Source organism: Oncorhynchus kisutch, unplaced genomic scaffold (genome assembly GCF_002021735.2).
Source record: "Oncorhynchus kisutch isolate 150728-3 unplaced genomic scaffold, Okis_V2 Okis03b-Okis08b_hom, whole genome shotgun sequence".
NCBI classification, from domain to species: domain Eukaryota; kingdom Metazoa; phylum Chordata; class Actinopteri; order Salmoniformes; family Salmonidae; genus Oncorhynchus; species Oncorhynchus kisutch.
This window is the reverse complement of record NW_022261980.1, coordinates 2,170,057-2,186,395: the sequence shown is the minus strand read 5'-3', so window position 1 is coordinate 2,186,395 and position 16,339 is coordinate 2,170,057. Positions and strand designations below refer to the sequence as shown.

The window sequence follows — 16,339 nt, the reverse complement described above, 5'->3', positions numbered from 1 at the left end:
CCAGAAGTTACTTTTTTTGTAGCAGGTTAGGAGATTTTACGCAGCAGGTAAGGAGAATCAACATAGCAGGTTAGGATTCTTTAAAATATTTTTTATTTAACCTTTATTTAACCAGGAAGGGCTCATTGAGATTCAAATCTATTTTTCAAGAGAACCCTGGCCAAGATAGGCAGCACCAATTCATTACAAAAGAATTACAGACAGAAAACATGAAAAACTACAAGTAATCTAGTAAAAAGGATACTTAGATTAAGGTTAAGAAAAGGGTTAGGGTTTGGGTTAGCGAAAATGCTCTCATATCATAACCTGCAATGAAAAGTAACTTCTGGTCATAGTTGTTTCAAAATGGTGTGTTTTAAGGGAGTCCCATTGGTTGTGGTTGGAATAAAGTCAATTATTTACACATATAATATCCCTTCTCTGTGAGGAAAAAAAGAAACAGTTCAGTTTCATGGGAGAGAACTTGATTCTCTCTGAAGGTTTGGACCACATAATATACCTCTCTGCACAGGCCTCTTCTTAGAGACTCACGCCTCGATCACACGGACCATGCCCTTCATTCCGGGACTCCAGAAGTACATTCATTCCAATGGAACGCTGCTTTGCAGAGGCAGTTGCAATGCGTTCTATGTGGTGCTAAACATAGGATTTAAAAAATGTATGCGTCAAACTGTATTCGTTGACGAATTGACAGAAAAGGTAGCAGTAGGTGAATGTTGAACTTTTGTTGCACCCATATCCAGATGATGCTGCGTTCTATTTTGCGCAGGGCACTATCGGTCTGATCAAGGCGTCACTGTCTAGTCGGAACTAAAAGTGTCTGATCAAACGAAGGGAGAACTATTTTCGATAGAACCGGAAACATGGTGTATGTCAAGAAAAAATATGGCGGCGCCCGTATGTAGAAATACCTTAACGTTATAGCTGACATTAATCAAGCTAAATGTTGGACAATATTAATTAACGCTAAAGATAAGCGTGTCACACGAATAAATCTTAATTCTAGAGGGGCCCTCGTGTAATTTGTTGAGCTTGTCTTGACGAATAAACTAGCCATACTGGAGTCGAGCATTGCTAGCTAATTTTGACACACTGGTGGCATTGGTAGATGCCCGCCCGACCAATGACAGAAGATGTGGAACAATGTCAAGGCAAAAGTAATGGGTCTGAAAATACTCCATAGCTTTTGCAATTATTGCACCCAGAGGCATGCATCTGTTGGCGTGTGGGTCAAAAGAACGCCGGAGAAACATAGACGTTGTGGACAAGTCCCTGGCAAGACCCGCCTATTTGCCACTAGGAACTCCTTATCAACAGAACCACCTTGGAGGGTCCTTTTCTTTGGGACAGATGATTTTGCTGTAGAATCCCTCAAGCTGCTCTCTGCGTCAAGGTATGACACCCACAACAATTTACATGCCAGTGAGCAAAGAGGAGAGTCTTTGCAGTGAGTAACTTTAACCTGGTCCAATATCTGTTTGTGCTCTCATAAGAGTTGGAGCAACAGTGCGAACAGATCTGGGACCAGGCTAGAGTAACTTCTCGTTGCCTAATGTCAGTTGTTAGCTGTCATTATTTGTCACAGGGACTCCAATGACCGAGTTGTGGAATCACTTGAGGTTGTCACACTATCCAATGACGTCCCTGTGAAGAAGTTTGCTGATCAAAACAAACTGCCCGTTCATGTCTGGCCTCTCGGGGATCTTCAAGGGCGGTTCGATGTCGGGGTGGTGGTGTCGTTTGGCTGCTTGCTTCGGGAAGGACTTATCAACCAGTTTCCATGGTGAGTAACTTCTCTGAAAGTGACTCATGCAATACAAGTGTAACGTTATAGCTTCTGTCCCTGTGTGCCCCTAGCTGGGTGCAAACCAGGGACCTGCACACAATACTCTGACTCGCCACCAAAATAAGCATTGTCATTACCACTGAACCAGAATGTACTTGTAGATCTCAGGGCGGGCGACATCACTTGCTCCACGGTAGCTACTATGTTCTATATCAGCTACACAAGCATCAGACTCTCCAAGAAGTGTCAATCTTATGAACACCTCCCAAGAGTCAAACCCTGACTGTGTCCATTCTGTTTGATTGTGATAGTTGCAGCATGTGTCTGTTGCCTCTATTCCAGTGGGATCCTGAATGTCCACCCCAGCCTTCTCCCCAGATGGCGCGGCCCCGCCCCAGTGTTCCACACCATCCTACACGGAGACACTATCACCGGGGTCAGCGTCATGCAGATACGACCAAAGAGGTAGGCTAACGTGACCCAGAGCTACTTTCTGTCCCCTTCCCTCCTTTCCTCATGGTGCTGAGGGAGGAAGGGTAAGTCATGAAAGGGACCAGTCATCTGCCAGTAACATGGACCTACTATTGACAAGCAAAAGTGAGGGATGACATTAGCAGATGGTTGTTTGTTCAAATGCATATTTAGGGATGATTTCCCAACATAATCCTGGACTGAAAAGCCCTTTTAATGGTGACTTTCCCCATTGAGCATGTGTTATAGCCCTGTACAGGACAGCTTTATCTGGGTCCAGGAAACTGGACCATAATGTCTCCAGAGGCCACCAGATTTCAATAGGCCTATATATAATAGTGTACTCTACTACCGTATTCACTGTCAAAGCACATACTACTATTCCTCAAGTCAAAGATCATTAAACCTTTGCACCTCAGTGTATCTCTGATCTGTGTTACAGTAAACCTCATTGTCTGTTACAGTAAACTGCAGTGTGTGTCTGTGTTACTGTAAACCGCGGTGTGTCTCTGGTCTCTGTTACAGGTTTGATGTGGGTCCCATTCTTCACCAGGAGATCTACCAGGTCCCAGACAACTTCACAGCTGACCAGCTAGGAGCTACTCTGGCCACCAAGGGAGCCCAGCTGGTGAATGCACTTCACATTGTGTAGTTATAGCACCCTATTCCCATCCAGTGTACTACGTGGCTCAGGTTTTATATGACTGTTGGTCAAATGTAGTGCACTACATGGGGAATAGGGTGTGATTTGAGCTCACTCATTTGGGACGTAGATCCACAGAGCGAAATCCGTTTGAAGAGGCTTGTCAGAAACCAGTCATGGTTAATGTAAGCCCTCTTATATGGGACCTTTCTTATTTTGCTTGAACAGTTGATTGACACATTAAGGACCCTTCCAGAGAGAATCACAAACCGAAGGGAGCAAGTTCAAGACGGTGCCACTGTAGGTAAGAACATTTATTTCCTCAACCAGACATTTGATGCTAGTAGTAATTACAATTTGAATGATAAACAATCGGCAAGAATTGCAACTTACAGGAGGGTGAAAGCTGTGTGTACTTTCTAAGCACCCATTCATGCCTCAGCTTAGAGTTGACTCTTCTCAACAGCCCCTAAAATCAGCACATCGATGAGCTGGATCGTATGGGAGGAGCAGACCTGTGTCCAGATCGACTGCCTGTTTCGTGCCATCGCATCCCGGGTAATAAGACAGACCAGTCATGTTCAGTTGTCAGAAAACTTCAAACAAAAGTGAGCAGTCTTATTGGGCGATTTCAGGCCGTTCCTCACCTGTTTCAGATGATTTTCTAATTCTGTGCATACTGAACATGACCTTGATTTACTATGACCGGACTCTCAACACACATTGTCCAGTAGTGTTAAAATAATGCCCTCCTCTTCTCTCTCATTAGATCCCATTGAGAACAATTTGGATGGGCAAGACCATAAAGCTGCTGGACTTTGCTGGCAAGTGCAACATTTCACTATCAGGTAATTTCCTCTTTTAATCAGGACTCTTCATTGTTTCCACCACTGCTTGGTGGTAGATGGTGGTTGACTCAGTCAGCTAGTTCAATCAGTATGCGGTAAGTAGCTGTGTGGATCGGCAGCAGTAGTGCTGGAGTCCACACGCTGAGAAGACAATCTGTCTGGTAACATCCGTTTTGAATATCTTAGGTTGAGAAAGGTTGTGATTGTTTTAATGACAGGTCGAGGGAGGATTCCTGTGCCAGGATCTATGAGTTATCAGAAAGAATCCAACACCTTGGCTGTCTGTTGTAAGGTGCGTGAGCCAGGCTTTTCATCCTTGACACTTTCCATGGTTTACTATTATGTCAAAACACCTCAAATTTTGTCTTATTGAAATATGTCTAATATTAATGAAAAATAATTCACTTCCTGATGTATCATGGCATAATACAAATAATTAACTTGATGGATCCCATAAAGAAATGATGACAAGCACTTTTTGTGTGTTCGGTGGTCAAGGATGGCTGGGTGGGATTCAAGGCGGTGATGCTGAAGAAGAGACTGTCGGCAGCGGACTTCTACAACGGATATCTCCATCAGAGCTTCCAGAACAGATCTGGCCCTCCCAAGCAGGAGTGCCTGTTCCACAGTAACAGAACTAAATTACATTCAGCTGGAGAGGAGAACTCATTGACACAGCTACATGCTGTGCATTAAAACACAAAACAACAACCTACTTTAATGTTATTTGATTAGATACATTTCCTGTAAAAAATAAAGGATCTATACTATGTCTGTTTTAAGACAACATATTTAAGAGTACACACACGAGTAGTGTTCAGCAGGGAACACCGTGGCAAAACGTTTTGAAACTAAAAATGAGCATTTCTTATTGTTCAAGTCCAGGTAGTAACTACCTTCTGTTTCAAAAATGTTTTCTCTTATTTTACGCCTACTGGAAACTATTTCCTGATAGCCTATGGAACACATGAATGTAATAATAGTGATATCATGGAGAGGCTGTTGTGTGTGAGTAGTTTGTTGTCGAATGCAAAACCCTCAAACCCGTTAGACTACCAAAATAACAGTTGTATTTGCATAAATAAACATTTACAAGGTTCTGTTGCCTTTGTCATTTGCTCTATGACATTATCCATTACCATATTATGCATTGGACTTTGTAATATTTATCACTGTTTTAGAGATGTACTCTTCCCAGGGGACTAAATGGTGCCGTTCCAGGCCGACTACATTGCAGTCGCACTGCACAAATTAACCAATGATCGAATGCCACGTCATCTACATTGGGCTCAGATATTAGATTGCAATACCACATTGATACGGCTACTGACATGCTTGAGTTTAAATCTTTATAATAGTAACAGTTTGACCTTCATCCAGGTGTTATGAGATTTGGTGTGAAACTGCTTCCTCCACCCGCTGGGATGCAGCAACTGTGTTCTTCACAGCATGCTGGTCTCGGGGGACATTGTCTGTTAACTGGGAGGCTTTACAACCGTGTTCGTCACAGCATGCTGGTCTCGGGGGACATTGTCTGTTAACTGGGAGGCTTTACAAGAGGCACGTACCACTATGGAAGAGAAAGAAAGTTCAGAATCGTAGCATTTCAACTAAGTTTTAAACAAAACATTGAAGGAAATGTATTTATTCACTTAACTTGATAAAGTGGGTGTGAATTAGACCAGTGTTGTCCAACGCCCTCAGAGGATTACATTTTTTATTTTAGCCCTGTTGATTCAACTAATCAAGTGCTTGGTAGGCTAATTAGTTAATCAGTGATAAGGATGTATCAGTGAAGTAGTAGAACACAAATGTCTGGTGGTTAAGAGAGGGTTGGGAAACACTGACTGCATGTTTCCTTTTAGTCATAAAGCTAGCTGCCGTTATCTAGTGTGAATGTGTTTAGGGTGTCATCATACCTCCTCTGTCATCCCTGCTGTCTTCCTACCCTCTGTGTTAAAAGGAGGCTTCAGGTAACCTTTGAAGTGCTGCTTCACCAAGTCATGGAAAGTAGATAAGCAATCCTAAAAAGAGCATCAGGAAAGCTGAATATTAACTACCAAAATGTATTACACTTTTGGATGTAATTTTAGATGAGGCACAGCTGCATCAACTATGGTGGATGTGTTACCAGGCCAGTGATTTACTACATTCACCATAAACCCAGTTGTAATGTGGCAGTGATTTTATTTGAAACATTTCTTCAACAATGTGCATTATAAAGAGGCAACTATTTATACACTGTTCAGTCTACTAAAGTGTAGTTAAATAATGGCCTCCTTATAGACATACCCGTTCTTCCTGTGAACAGATGTAGGTGAACCAGCGGAGCCCGGCGGCCACGTGAGTGATCTCATCCCGGTAGATAACCTCTAGCACCTCCACAGAGCTGCAGTCCCCCTGGGCAGCGAAGCGGGAGAGGGTCTGGGGGTGCACATCTAGGCCCCTTGCAGGAGGAGAGAGAGGGAGTTAGGTAGATGTACTTTCCTCGAGCCCAGTCGATTTAGAAAAGACAAGAATTTCATCCATTTTTTGTTTTAGCCACCCTGTGGTTACTTGTGGCCAAGGAGGAGTGACATTTCTCACACCTATCCAAACCTTTCAGATAATGTGAACCCCATGGGTGTATTAGAAGATGTGTCAAGGTAATAGGGACCATAATGCTTCCACTGCACTGGTAACATAATCATATTCTGTTGGTGCTGTAATTCAGGTGGATGCTGTACCTGGCTTCATGTACCATATGCACAATGGCTAGCCTCGCCAGAAGGTCGTGGGACGTATCCGTTGCTGACTGCCACAGTCCTGTGGAGACGAGTGGAGGAAGCTCAACTTACACTGGCTGCACTGAAAATGTCATGTATTTTTTTCATAAAACCAACTGTGATGATATTAATAGTTAGTTAGGCCAGGATTCAATCCAATCTGCATTTTAGCACGCGTGATACTTAAAAGTTCATTTCCGATTGAGCCGAAATATGCAGAGTTTACTGTGAATTCGATCTCCACAAACACGGGGAACATTGCCTTTCCAAAGACGCATTGTCTACAAAAGAGATCGGATTGAAGCCCGGCCTTAGTCTAGAGAAGCCAGCGAACCACCCACCATTATGAACAGGTAACGCACCAAAGAAGCTGTCGAGTTCTGTGATCCTCGTCTCTAGTAAGTGATAATGCTGTTGGGAACCGTAGAAATTCATTGTATTCCCAGGGTAACAGTCCATCCACTACTCACAACTGATACAGTACTACCACTTTTTATCCTCCTTGAGGAACACTGTCTTGCAGTATTATACAAATATAAACATAGTAAATATACTTGGACTACCAATATCTGATGTACAGACGTTTGAACAACAGACATACATAACAATAATGTGCATCATTCTTAAAGGAATATTCCACTTTTCCCCCCAGCCTGTTTTTAAAAAATAAGCTGAAACTTCAGAAAGTGAACTATACTTAAAACAACACGTAACAGACCACATTAATTAAATATATGTTCGGACACTGACCTTGGCCTCGTCTCCGGCCACTTTGACAAAGTCGCTGAAGAACTGGCGGGGCAGGGGCTCTCCAGTGTCCAGTCTGACCGATGAGAAGCGAGCGATGACGTCCCAGGACAGGTCTATAGCCCACTGCTCTATGTTAGCCAGGGAGTGGAGGAGGGCTATCCTGCTAGCCTGGTCAGACACATAGTAAACACACACGCTCATATCAATCATCATTCATGAAGCATGGAATGTTGCAGTTCTATAGCCTTCGTCCGTACTGTATGTACTAATGGTATGACAACGAATGCTAATACCATGACAACGAATGTAATGCCACACACATTACACATGAACACACACCATTTACGCTGCTGTTTCTATTTATTCTATTATTTATACTGCTGACAGTCACTTTTACCCCTGCTTACACATCTAGCTCAACTACTCCAGTATCCCTGCACATTGAAATGATGGTGCTGGTACTGATCCTGTATAGAGTTTACAATCTAGTTTTTTCCCTACTGTTTTTCCTTCGTATTATTTCTCTTACCTTTATATTGAATACTGCATTGTTGGGAAAGAGCTTGCAAGTAAGCATGTCACTGCACTGTTTCACACCTGTTGTATCCTGTGCAAGTGACAAATAAACTTTGACTTCCGAAGAGATTATTTTATTGCGACAGTGGGTAGTTAGCATGCCCATTTAGGGGTTGTGTAGTTCAATACTGGCATGGCATATGTTCCCTCCTTTTTCTCAACAGTACCATTACCTGTGTCTATTGTCATTGTCGTGTTTGGTCTTCTATTTGTTAGGCTACATGATTGATTGTGATTGATTTAAGTATCTACTGGCACCCAGCCCACATGGGCTCACAAGACACTACTAAACACAGTACCATTTTCCTTGTACTCAACACAAAATAAGATTGTACAAATGATATGCATATACTGTACAATAATCATGGCAAGTACAGCTACCATCTAGCCCCACTACACAAACAGTACAGCTACCATCTAGCCCCACTACACAAACAGTACAGCTACCATCTAGCCCCACTACAAACAGTACAGCTACCATCTAGCCCCACTACAAACAGTACAGCTACCATCTAGCCCCACTACACACAGTACAGCTACCATCTAGCCCCACTACAAACAGTACAGCTACCATCTAGCCCCACTACAAACAGTACAGCTACCATCTAGCCCCACTACAAACAGTACAGCTACCATCTAGCCCCACTACACAAACAGTACAGCTACCATCTAGCCCCACTACACAAACAGTACAGCTACCATCTAGCCCCACTACACAAACAGTACAGCTACCATCTAGCCCCACTACAAACAGTACAGCTACCATCTAGCCCCACTACAAACAGTACAGCTACCATCTAGCCCCACTACACACAGTACAGCTACCATCTAGCCCCACTACACAAACAGTACAGCTACCATCTAGCCCCACTACACAAACAGTACAGCTACCATCTAGCCCCACTACACAAACAGTACAGCTACCATCTAGCCCCACTACACAAACAGTACAGCTACCATCTAGCCCCACTACAAACAGTACAGCTACCATCTAGCCCCACTACACAAACAGTACAGCTACCATCTAGCCCCACTACACAAACAGTACAGCTACCATCTAGCCCCACTACACACACAGTACAGCTACCATCTAGCCCCACTACACAAACAGTACAGCTACCATCTAGCCCCACTACAAACAGTACAGCTACCATCTAGCCCCACTACACACAGTACAGCTACCATCTAGCCCCACTACAAACAGTACAGCTACCATCTAGCCCCACTACAAACAGTACAGCTACCATCTAGCCCCACTACAAACAGTACAGCTACCATCTAGCCCCACTACACACAGTACAGCTACCATCTAGCCCCACTACAAACAGTACAGCTACCATCTAGCCCCACTACAAACAGTACAGCTACCATCTAGCCCCACTACACAAACAGTACAGCTACCATCTAGCCCCACTACAAACAGTACAGCTACCATCTAGCCCCACTACACAAACAGTACAGCTACCATCTAGCCCCACTACAAACAGTACAGCTACCATCTAGCCCCACTACACACACAGTACAGCTACCATCTAGCCCCACTACAAACAGTACAGCTACCATCTAGCCCCACTACACAAACAGTACAGCTACCATCTAGCCCCACTACAAACAGTACAGCTACCATCTAGCCCCACTACACACACAGTACAGCTACCATCTAGCCCCACTACAAACAGTACAGCTACCATCTAGCCCCACTACACACACAGTACAGCTACCATCTAGCCCCACTACACAAACAGTACAGCTACCATCTAGCCCCACTACACAAACAGTACAGGTACCATCTAGCCCCACTACACAAACAGTACAGGTACCATCTAGCCCCACTACACAAACAGTACAGCTACCATCTAGCCCCACTACACAAACAGTACAGCTACCATCTAGCCCCACTACAAACAGTACAGCTACCATCTAGCCCCACTACAAACAGTACAGCTACCATCTAGCCCCACTACACACACAGTACAGCTACCATCTAGCCCCACTACAAACAGTACAGCTACCATCTAGCCCCACTACAAACAGTACAGCTACCATCTAGCCCCACTACACACACAGTACAGCTACCATCTAGCCCCACTACAAACAGTACAGCTACCATCTAGCCCCACTACACACAGTACAGCTACCATCTAGCCCCACTACACACACAGTACAGCTACCATCTAGCCCCACTACAAACAGTACAGCTACCATCTAGCCCCACTACACACACAGTACAGCTACCATCTAGCCCCACTACAAACAGTACAGCTACCATCTAGCCCCACTACAAACAGTACAGCTACCATCTAGCCCCACTACACAAACAGTACAGCTACCATCTAGCCCCACTACACAAACAGTACAGCTACCATCTAGCCCCACTACACAAACAGTACAGCTACCATCTAGCCCCACTACACAAACAGTACAGGTACCATCTAGCCCCACTACACAAACAGTACAGCTACCATCTAGCCCCACTACACAAACAGTACAGCTACCATCTAGCCCCACTACACAAACAGTACAGCTACCATCTAGCCCCACTACACAAACAGTACAGCTACCATCTAGCCCCACTACAAACAGTACAGCTACCATCTAGCCCCACTACACAAACAGTACAGCTACCATCTAACCCCACTACACAAACAGTACAGCTACCATCTAGCCCCACTACACAAACCGTACACTACACAAAGAGTACATTTCTCCTTCTCCAGGCAGTGTAAACAAACTGATCTCAAACCGCCTGCCTGAAACAGACTTCAAGTCCCTGCTTGTCCCATAACCACAATACTTCAGGGTTTAGCACCAAACATTTTTACAGAAGATAACATGTCTCAGATCGTTATACAAAGGGCAATAAAACACTAAATGGATTTTGTTTTGGATTTCCCAACACAGTAGGCAAATGATCTCCTCTTCAGGCACTGTGTTAAATCGACCCTTCTCTAAGCCAGAGGGAGAGGGCCGGATGGGAGTTGAGCACAAACTGACCTTTGGCTTTTGACAGTATGTTGTTCTAAGTTTTTAGGTCTAAACCATATATCAGCTGCCCATTTTTCCTTGTGGATCAGAAAAAGCTTGTCCTAGATTTGGTTAACACCACATGGTAATTTGTTCCTGAATATATACTGCAAATCAGTTTCACAAAAAATAGGTAATTATCTAGGTCTCAGTCAAACCCTTTTTTTGTGATTCTGTGTTCTGGCATATTCATCAGTCTGTTCCATAGACGTACCATGTCACCTTCTTAACTACCTTCACAACCCATATCTCCACAGATGGCCAGGTTTCGAATCAGTTTATGCACACCAAGAAAGCAGCGGATTGCTCTGTTTTGAACATTGTTACAATTAGTATGTACTTTGGATCCCCCATACCCCAGCAGCATAGTCCATCACTGGACACACACAGGGTTGAAACAGTTGAGAATAAGCACAGTAACCAAGGTCCTTTTCATTTGGTCTAAATCATTAACATATAGAGTAAATAAAGTGGCTGAGAGTACGTCTCCCTGCTATACACAGTAAGGGGTTGGAAACCAGGTCATTAACCTGAACACAGGCAACGAGCCAGATAAAGAGGTTTGATAACATCAGAGAATCTTCCATCAATTCCCATTTTAATTAGTGGTTAAATCCATATGAATTCAATCACTTTTTGACAGCTTCCCTTTTGATTTAAACAGAACATTCCAGACATGTTTGTCCATGGAAGAAGTGGTCAGAAAGTGACGTTTTGGACCTGAATGCAAAACATTCAGGAGATAAGATGTGCTCAAAGTTGACCCATTTAGCATTACCCCACCATAGCATGAGACATCCATGTCATCATCACTGGAAAAGATCAACGGTTGAGTTTGATATAATTCAAACGCTTACAACAAATAGGGTTGTCAAACTTTACCTTTAATGTCAATTATGTAAAAAGGCGTAAACTCAGATTTTTTTCATATCCGCATATGTTGTAGCTTATATCCTACTTTCCATCATCTGAGGTTTTTGTGTTGTGTCCGTGGTTGAGACACAACGTGCTCCTGAATAAAGGGTGTTGTCAAAAAGTGATCGAATTCAAATGGATTTACCCCAGTCTAAAAGCAATTAGGTCTCTATTTACCTAATCAAAAGCCTTCATAAAACCAATAAAACAGGCAAAAGTTGGTTCTCTCTCTTGAATTCTAGCCTGGACCACTGTAGAGACAGTATAGATGTGGTCTATACATGTTCTGGCTTTCCTAAAGCCATTCTGTTCTTCAGCAAGCTGACCAGACAGTTCTAGATAGTGAGAAGAGCCTGTTATTTAGGATGCAGGACTACACTTTACATACAGTGCTAATGAGAATAATCCCTCTAAAGTTCAATGTGATTTTAGGCTCAGTTTTTGGGGATTTCAGAGATTCTGAACTTGTTAGTTCATACTGCCAACCTGTCTGGTCTGAGTGATTAGAGGGTGTTCTTAACACTGACCAGTGTGCCACCTTTGCCACGCTTGATTTTGCCCGGCTGCAGTACGGTCAGGTTCTCCTTCCTGCTTGGCTGGACAGGTGGTGTAGCCTGACCCACCTCTGTGATCTCCCCACTGTTCCACCTCTCCTGGACCTCCAGCGTCATGGCTACCTACAGGGATCAAAGTCAGTGAGCCAGTGAGATATGCAGTGTTGAACAAATCATCAACGTTACACTATAGTCAAATACAAGCATCGCGGGTGCAGCGAAATAACATCTGCAAATCTGTGTATGCCACCAAAAACTAGTTTTGTATGTTTTGCCATGGAAAGTCCAGGGAGTCTCTGCCTGTTTCAGACATTTTCTTTCCTTCATTTGGTGCCTAATGAACACAAACCAACACTCCATTCCCTCCCAGTTTAACACTTCATGTGGTGGTTAGTGTGAATGGGGCTTGCCTTCTCTTTGGGGTCTGGTGTGCAGAGGATCTTTGTAGCCCAGAAGCACAGTGTGTCCTCAGAGGGTGATGGCTCGACATCATCTACTGACAACTTGCCTGAGACAAAAAGAGATGTCTTATTAATGTACTTAACATCATTCAAAGCTTTGCCAGAACAAAATATCTTAGCTACTAGCCTGCTCTCAGATCTGTGTGTTCTAGCCTGCTCATCATCAAGCCAACAAGTTTGGCATGACAATTCCATAAGGAGATGGCAAGAGTGCAGAAACAGACTGTCACCCAGGCTAACTACTTTCCTTTATGTAATTGTAAAAAAAAATTGATTGGTGTACATTGTTCATTAGGTATACTATCGCCTTACCATTAGATGTGTCTGTCTCTGGGATGGGACTTAGACACAGCTCATTCTGTGTGTTGATATAAATCATGTCTTGGACAACTCTGACCTCATACACCTGGTTCTGTAGACAGAAAAACAAACTTTAATTTTAGTCTCATGGTATTATTGATTAATAAGCTGTTGTTATTCAATGACCAAATTCGAATAACACATACAGTACATTGCCTAGTGAATGTCTTCACACCTCTTGCAAAGCTGTCACATGTAGATGCCTTATGTAAATATAAAAAGGGATTCAATTAGATTGTTTCATCCGCTTGTGATCTACACATTCTCAAAATGAAAGAAAAATTCAAGACGTCTCGATTGTCTCAGGGGTGTCAGTACTTTCTCTAAGCAACTCCAAATGCCTGTCTCTCGCCCCCAAGCACACACATAAACGCCACATTGACTTCTGTATGAAGCCGATGGTGGTAATACATATCAACCTTCCCTTTATCACACTATATTTAGAATACTACGAATAAATAGGCTCTGTTGGAGACCATCTCTCTCTACCTGTAGTCCCATGGAAGAGGCACCTGTCTCCAGGCAGAAGTCAAAGTGATGCCAGGGACAGACCAGAACCCTCTTCCCATCTCCCAGGTCCTCAATGTCACCGAGGTCAAGAGGGCCTCCTGCGCCAAGACAGTGGTTGTAATGATGAAAGACATCATCGTATGGTGACCATGATCATTTTGTTCTTATAGCATACTCTCATCCTTCTGCTTTATCCTATAGCCACTTTGGCACGTAGTTGTTTATGAATTAATCATCAGAACAGCAAGCTACCATAGCATAGTGCTGAGTGATTCATGGTGCTGTGTGCTGATGCCATCAATTAGGCTAACTTATACCTTCATGGGGACAGGATGAATCCATAGCCCAGAATCTGTCATCTTCTGTGTGAACCAGGACAATGTGTTCACCATCCTCAGAGTACAGCCTTGGGGAAACGTAGAGAAGTCATGCAGTTAGACCATCTGTTTAGAATAGGCAAGGGCAGCTAATGTGTATATGCTAGCTGCTGCTATTCTAGCTAATTGGACTGCTTACTTTGTGCATGGTGAGTCAAAATCACACTTCTTTCCTACACATTGCCAGTTTCTGTCTTTGACAATTTCTCTTAATGCAGCGACTAAATCTTCCTCGAAGTGATCCATTTAAAATATACGATGCAGAAAATAGTAGTAAGAGTAATGTTGTGCATAACTAGCTTGCTACTGCTGCCGTCCATGCCGATGTGTGGCAGAATTGTTTTCTTCTGAACTACAAAATCCAATTGTTTCAACCGGATGTTGGTACTCCACGAATTCTGCCCGATATAAAACCACTAAGGTAAAACAAGAACCCAAACTTAACAGAGACAAACCTTTGACATGCTATGCAAAAAGATAACACTTGAGACAAAGAATGAATGCATAGAAATGTATTTGTTGATTAGACACGATTTAGAATTACAATTAACAGTCATTTTCTCATTTTGATATGGTTGATTACATAAAAAAATTTTTTTTAACGAAATTACAATGAGAACAATTAACCTCAAGGCCAGCAGATGACGATGCAGCCAGTTATATACACTCGTGTCCCCCATGGACAGGTTAATACATAAAACATTCTCCATTCACGCTGCAAGGGTGTCAATTACCTCCTTAACTTGATTTAATGGTGAGAAGATTTGATAAAATATATATATATATAAATAAGCTTCCTATTGGTTGATTCTACTTACACCCCTTTTTCAGCCAGCGGTAAACAACAGACTTCTGCAGCCTAAATGGCTAAAGGCGATATGCACATCTGGGACTAGCGTTCCTAGGTATTATGCTGTGTTCATGTCATGTCGGAAACTCGAGACCTGTGACTTAAAATTAACTAAAGTTATTTGCGTAAAGCTTCCTATTGGTTGATTCTGGTCCAAACCCAAGAGGGAAATTCAGAATCTGATTCTTCCACCTAGGTTAGCAAGTGTAACATTTCATAGTTTCCAACACGAGTGAACACGCATTAGCCACCCTAGCATGGTGGTGCAAAATTGTGTTTCATAAAGTATACACTTTCCCTGTTTTTTTCCCTGTGGCATTATCGCCAATAAATCAAATTAAGGAGGAAATTGACGCCTTTGCAGCCTGAATGGAGAATGTTTTATGTACGAACCAGCCACAGGCTTATAGCCAGCTGCAAACAATGCCTTTGGACAGTAACATGAAACAACTCAATATCGCCATCTGCCGGCCTTTGGGCTAGAAAACAATGATTGATATGATCTACTGTACAACATTGTATCTCAAAATTGCCAGGAGGTACATACAAACTGCAGGCACCAAGTCAGTGAAGGTTTGAAACGGAACTGAATGATCTACATAGTGACCTACAGTACCAGTCAAAAGTTTGGACACACCTACTCATTCAAGGTGTTTTCTATGGAATCATGTAGTAACCAAAAAAGTGTTAAACAAATGAAAATATATTTTAGATTTTTCAAAATAGCCACCCTTCGTCTTAATGACAGCTTTGCACAATATTGGCATTCTCTCAACCAGCTTTTTTTCTTCTTTTAAAACTTGATTTAAATAGGCAAGTCAGTTAAGAACTAAATCTTATATACAATGACGGCCTGCCAAAAGGCCTCCTGTGGGGATGGGGGCTGGGATTAAAAATATAATTAAATTAAATAAAAAATATAGGACAAAACACACATCACGACAAGAGAGACAACACAACATAAAGAGCGACCAAAAAACGACAACATAGCATGGCAGCAACACATGAAAGCACAGCATGGTAGCAACACAACATGACAACAGCTTCATTTCATTTCAATTAACAGGTGTGCCTTGTTAAAAGTTTATGGATTTTCTTTCCTTCTTAATGCGTTTGAGCCAATCAGTTGTGTTGTGGCAAGGTAGGATTGGTATACAGAAGATAGCCCTATTTGGTAAAAGACCAAGTCCATATTATGGCAAGAACAGCTCAAATAAGCAAAACGAAACAACAGCCCTTCATTACTTTAAAACATGAAGTTCAATCAATCCGGAAAATTTCAAGAACTTTAAGTTTCTTCAAGTGGACTCTCAAAATCCATCTAACACTATGATGAAACTGGCTCTCAATGAGGACCCCACAGGAAAGGAAGACCCAGAGTTACCTCTGCTGCATAGGATAAGTTGATTATTTAGCCCCAGAAATTGCAGCCAAAATAAATGCTTCACA

General features: G+C 42.7%; 2 protein-coding genes across 5 annotated transcripts; one reads left to right on the top strand and one right to left on the bottom strand.

Moving 5' to 3' along the window:
• The first annotated feature begins 576 nt into the window (after positions 1–576).
• Positions 577–4,847, top strand: LOC109880826 (methionyl-tRNA formyltransferase, mitochondrial). The gene is made up of 9 exons (XM_020473012.2): positions 577–1,393; positions 1,586–1,783; positions 2,129–2,251; positions 2,783–2,885; positions 3,129–3,204; positions 3,367–3,458; positions 3,670–3,748; positions 3,967–4,040; positions 4,247–4,847. The coding sequence occupies exons 1-9, from the start codon at positions 1,134–1,136 to the stop codon at positions 4,442–4,444; spliced, it is 1,203 nt and encodes a 400-aa protein (XP_020328601.2). The 5' UTR covers positions 577–1,133; the 3' UTR covers positions 4,445–4,847.
• LOC109880818 (uncharacterized protein HI_0077) lies at positions 3,197–14,976 on the bottom strand. 4 transcript variants are annotated; one of them, XM_031812310.1, is made up of 13 exons: positions 14,180–14,420; positions 13,981–14,069; positions 13,643–13,761; positions 13,106–13,205; positions 12,743–12,840; positions 12,306–12,455; positions 7,264–7,431; positions 6,855–6,924; positions 6,475–6,553; positions 6,041–6,194; positions 5,668–5,772; positions 5,290–5,318; positions 4,589–5,227 (listed from the first exon to the last, which is right to left on the bottom strand). In XM_031812310.1, exons 1-13 carry the CDS (start codon positions 14,284–14,286, stop codon positions 5,224–5,226), a joined length of 1,272 nt encoding a protein of 423 aa, XP_031668170.1. In that variant the 5' UTR covers positions 14,287–14,420; the 3' UTR covers positions 4,589–5,223. The 4 variants fall into 4 exon arrangements, with proteins under 4 accessions (XP_031668169.1, XP_031668173.1, XP_031668170.1 ...); XM_031812309.1 differs by having other exon boundaries at positions 3,197–5,318; positions 14,180–14,418; XM_031812313.1 differs by lacking the exon at positions 14,180–14,420 and adding an exon at positions 14,859–14,976 and having other exon boundaries at positions 4,496–5,318.
• Between the last annotated feature and the right edge of the window lie 1,363 nt (positions 14,977–16,339).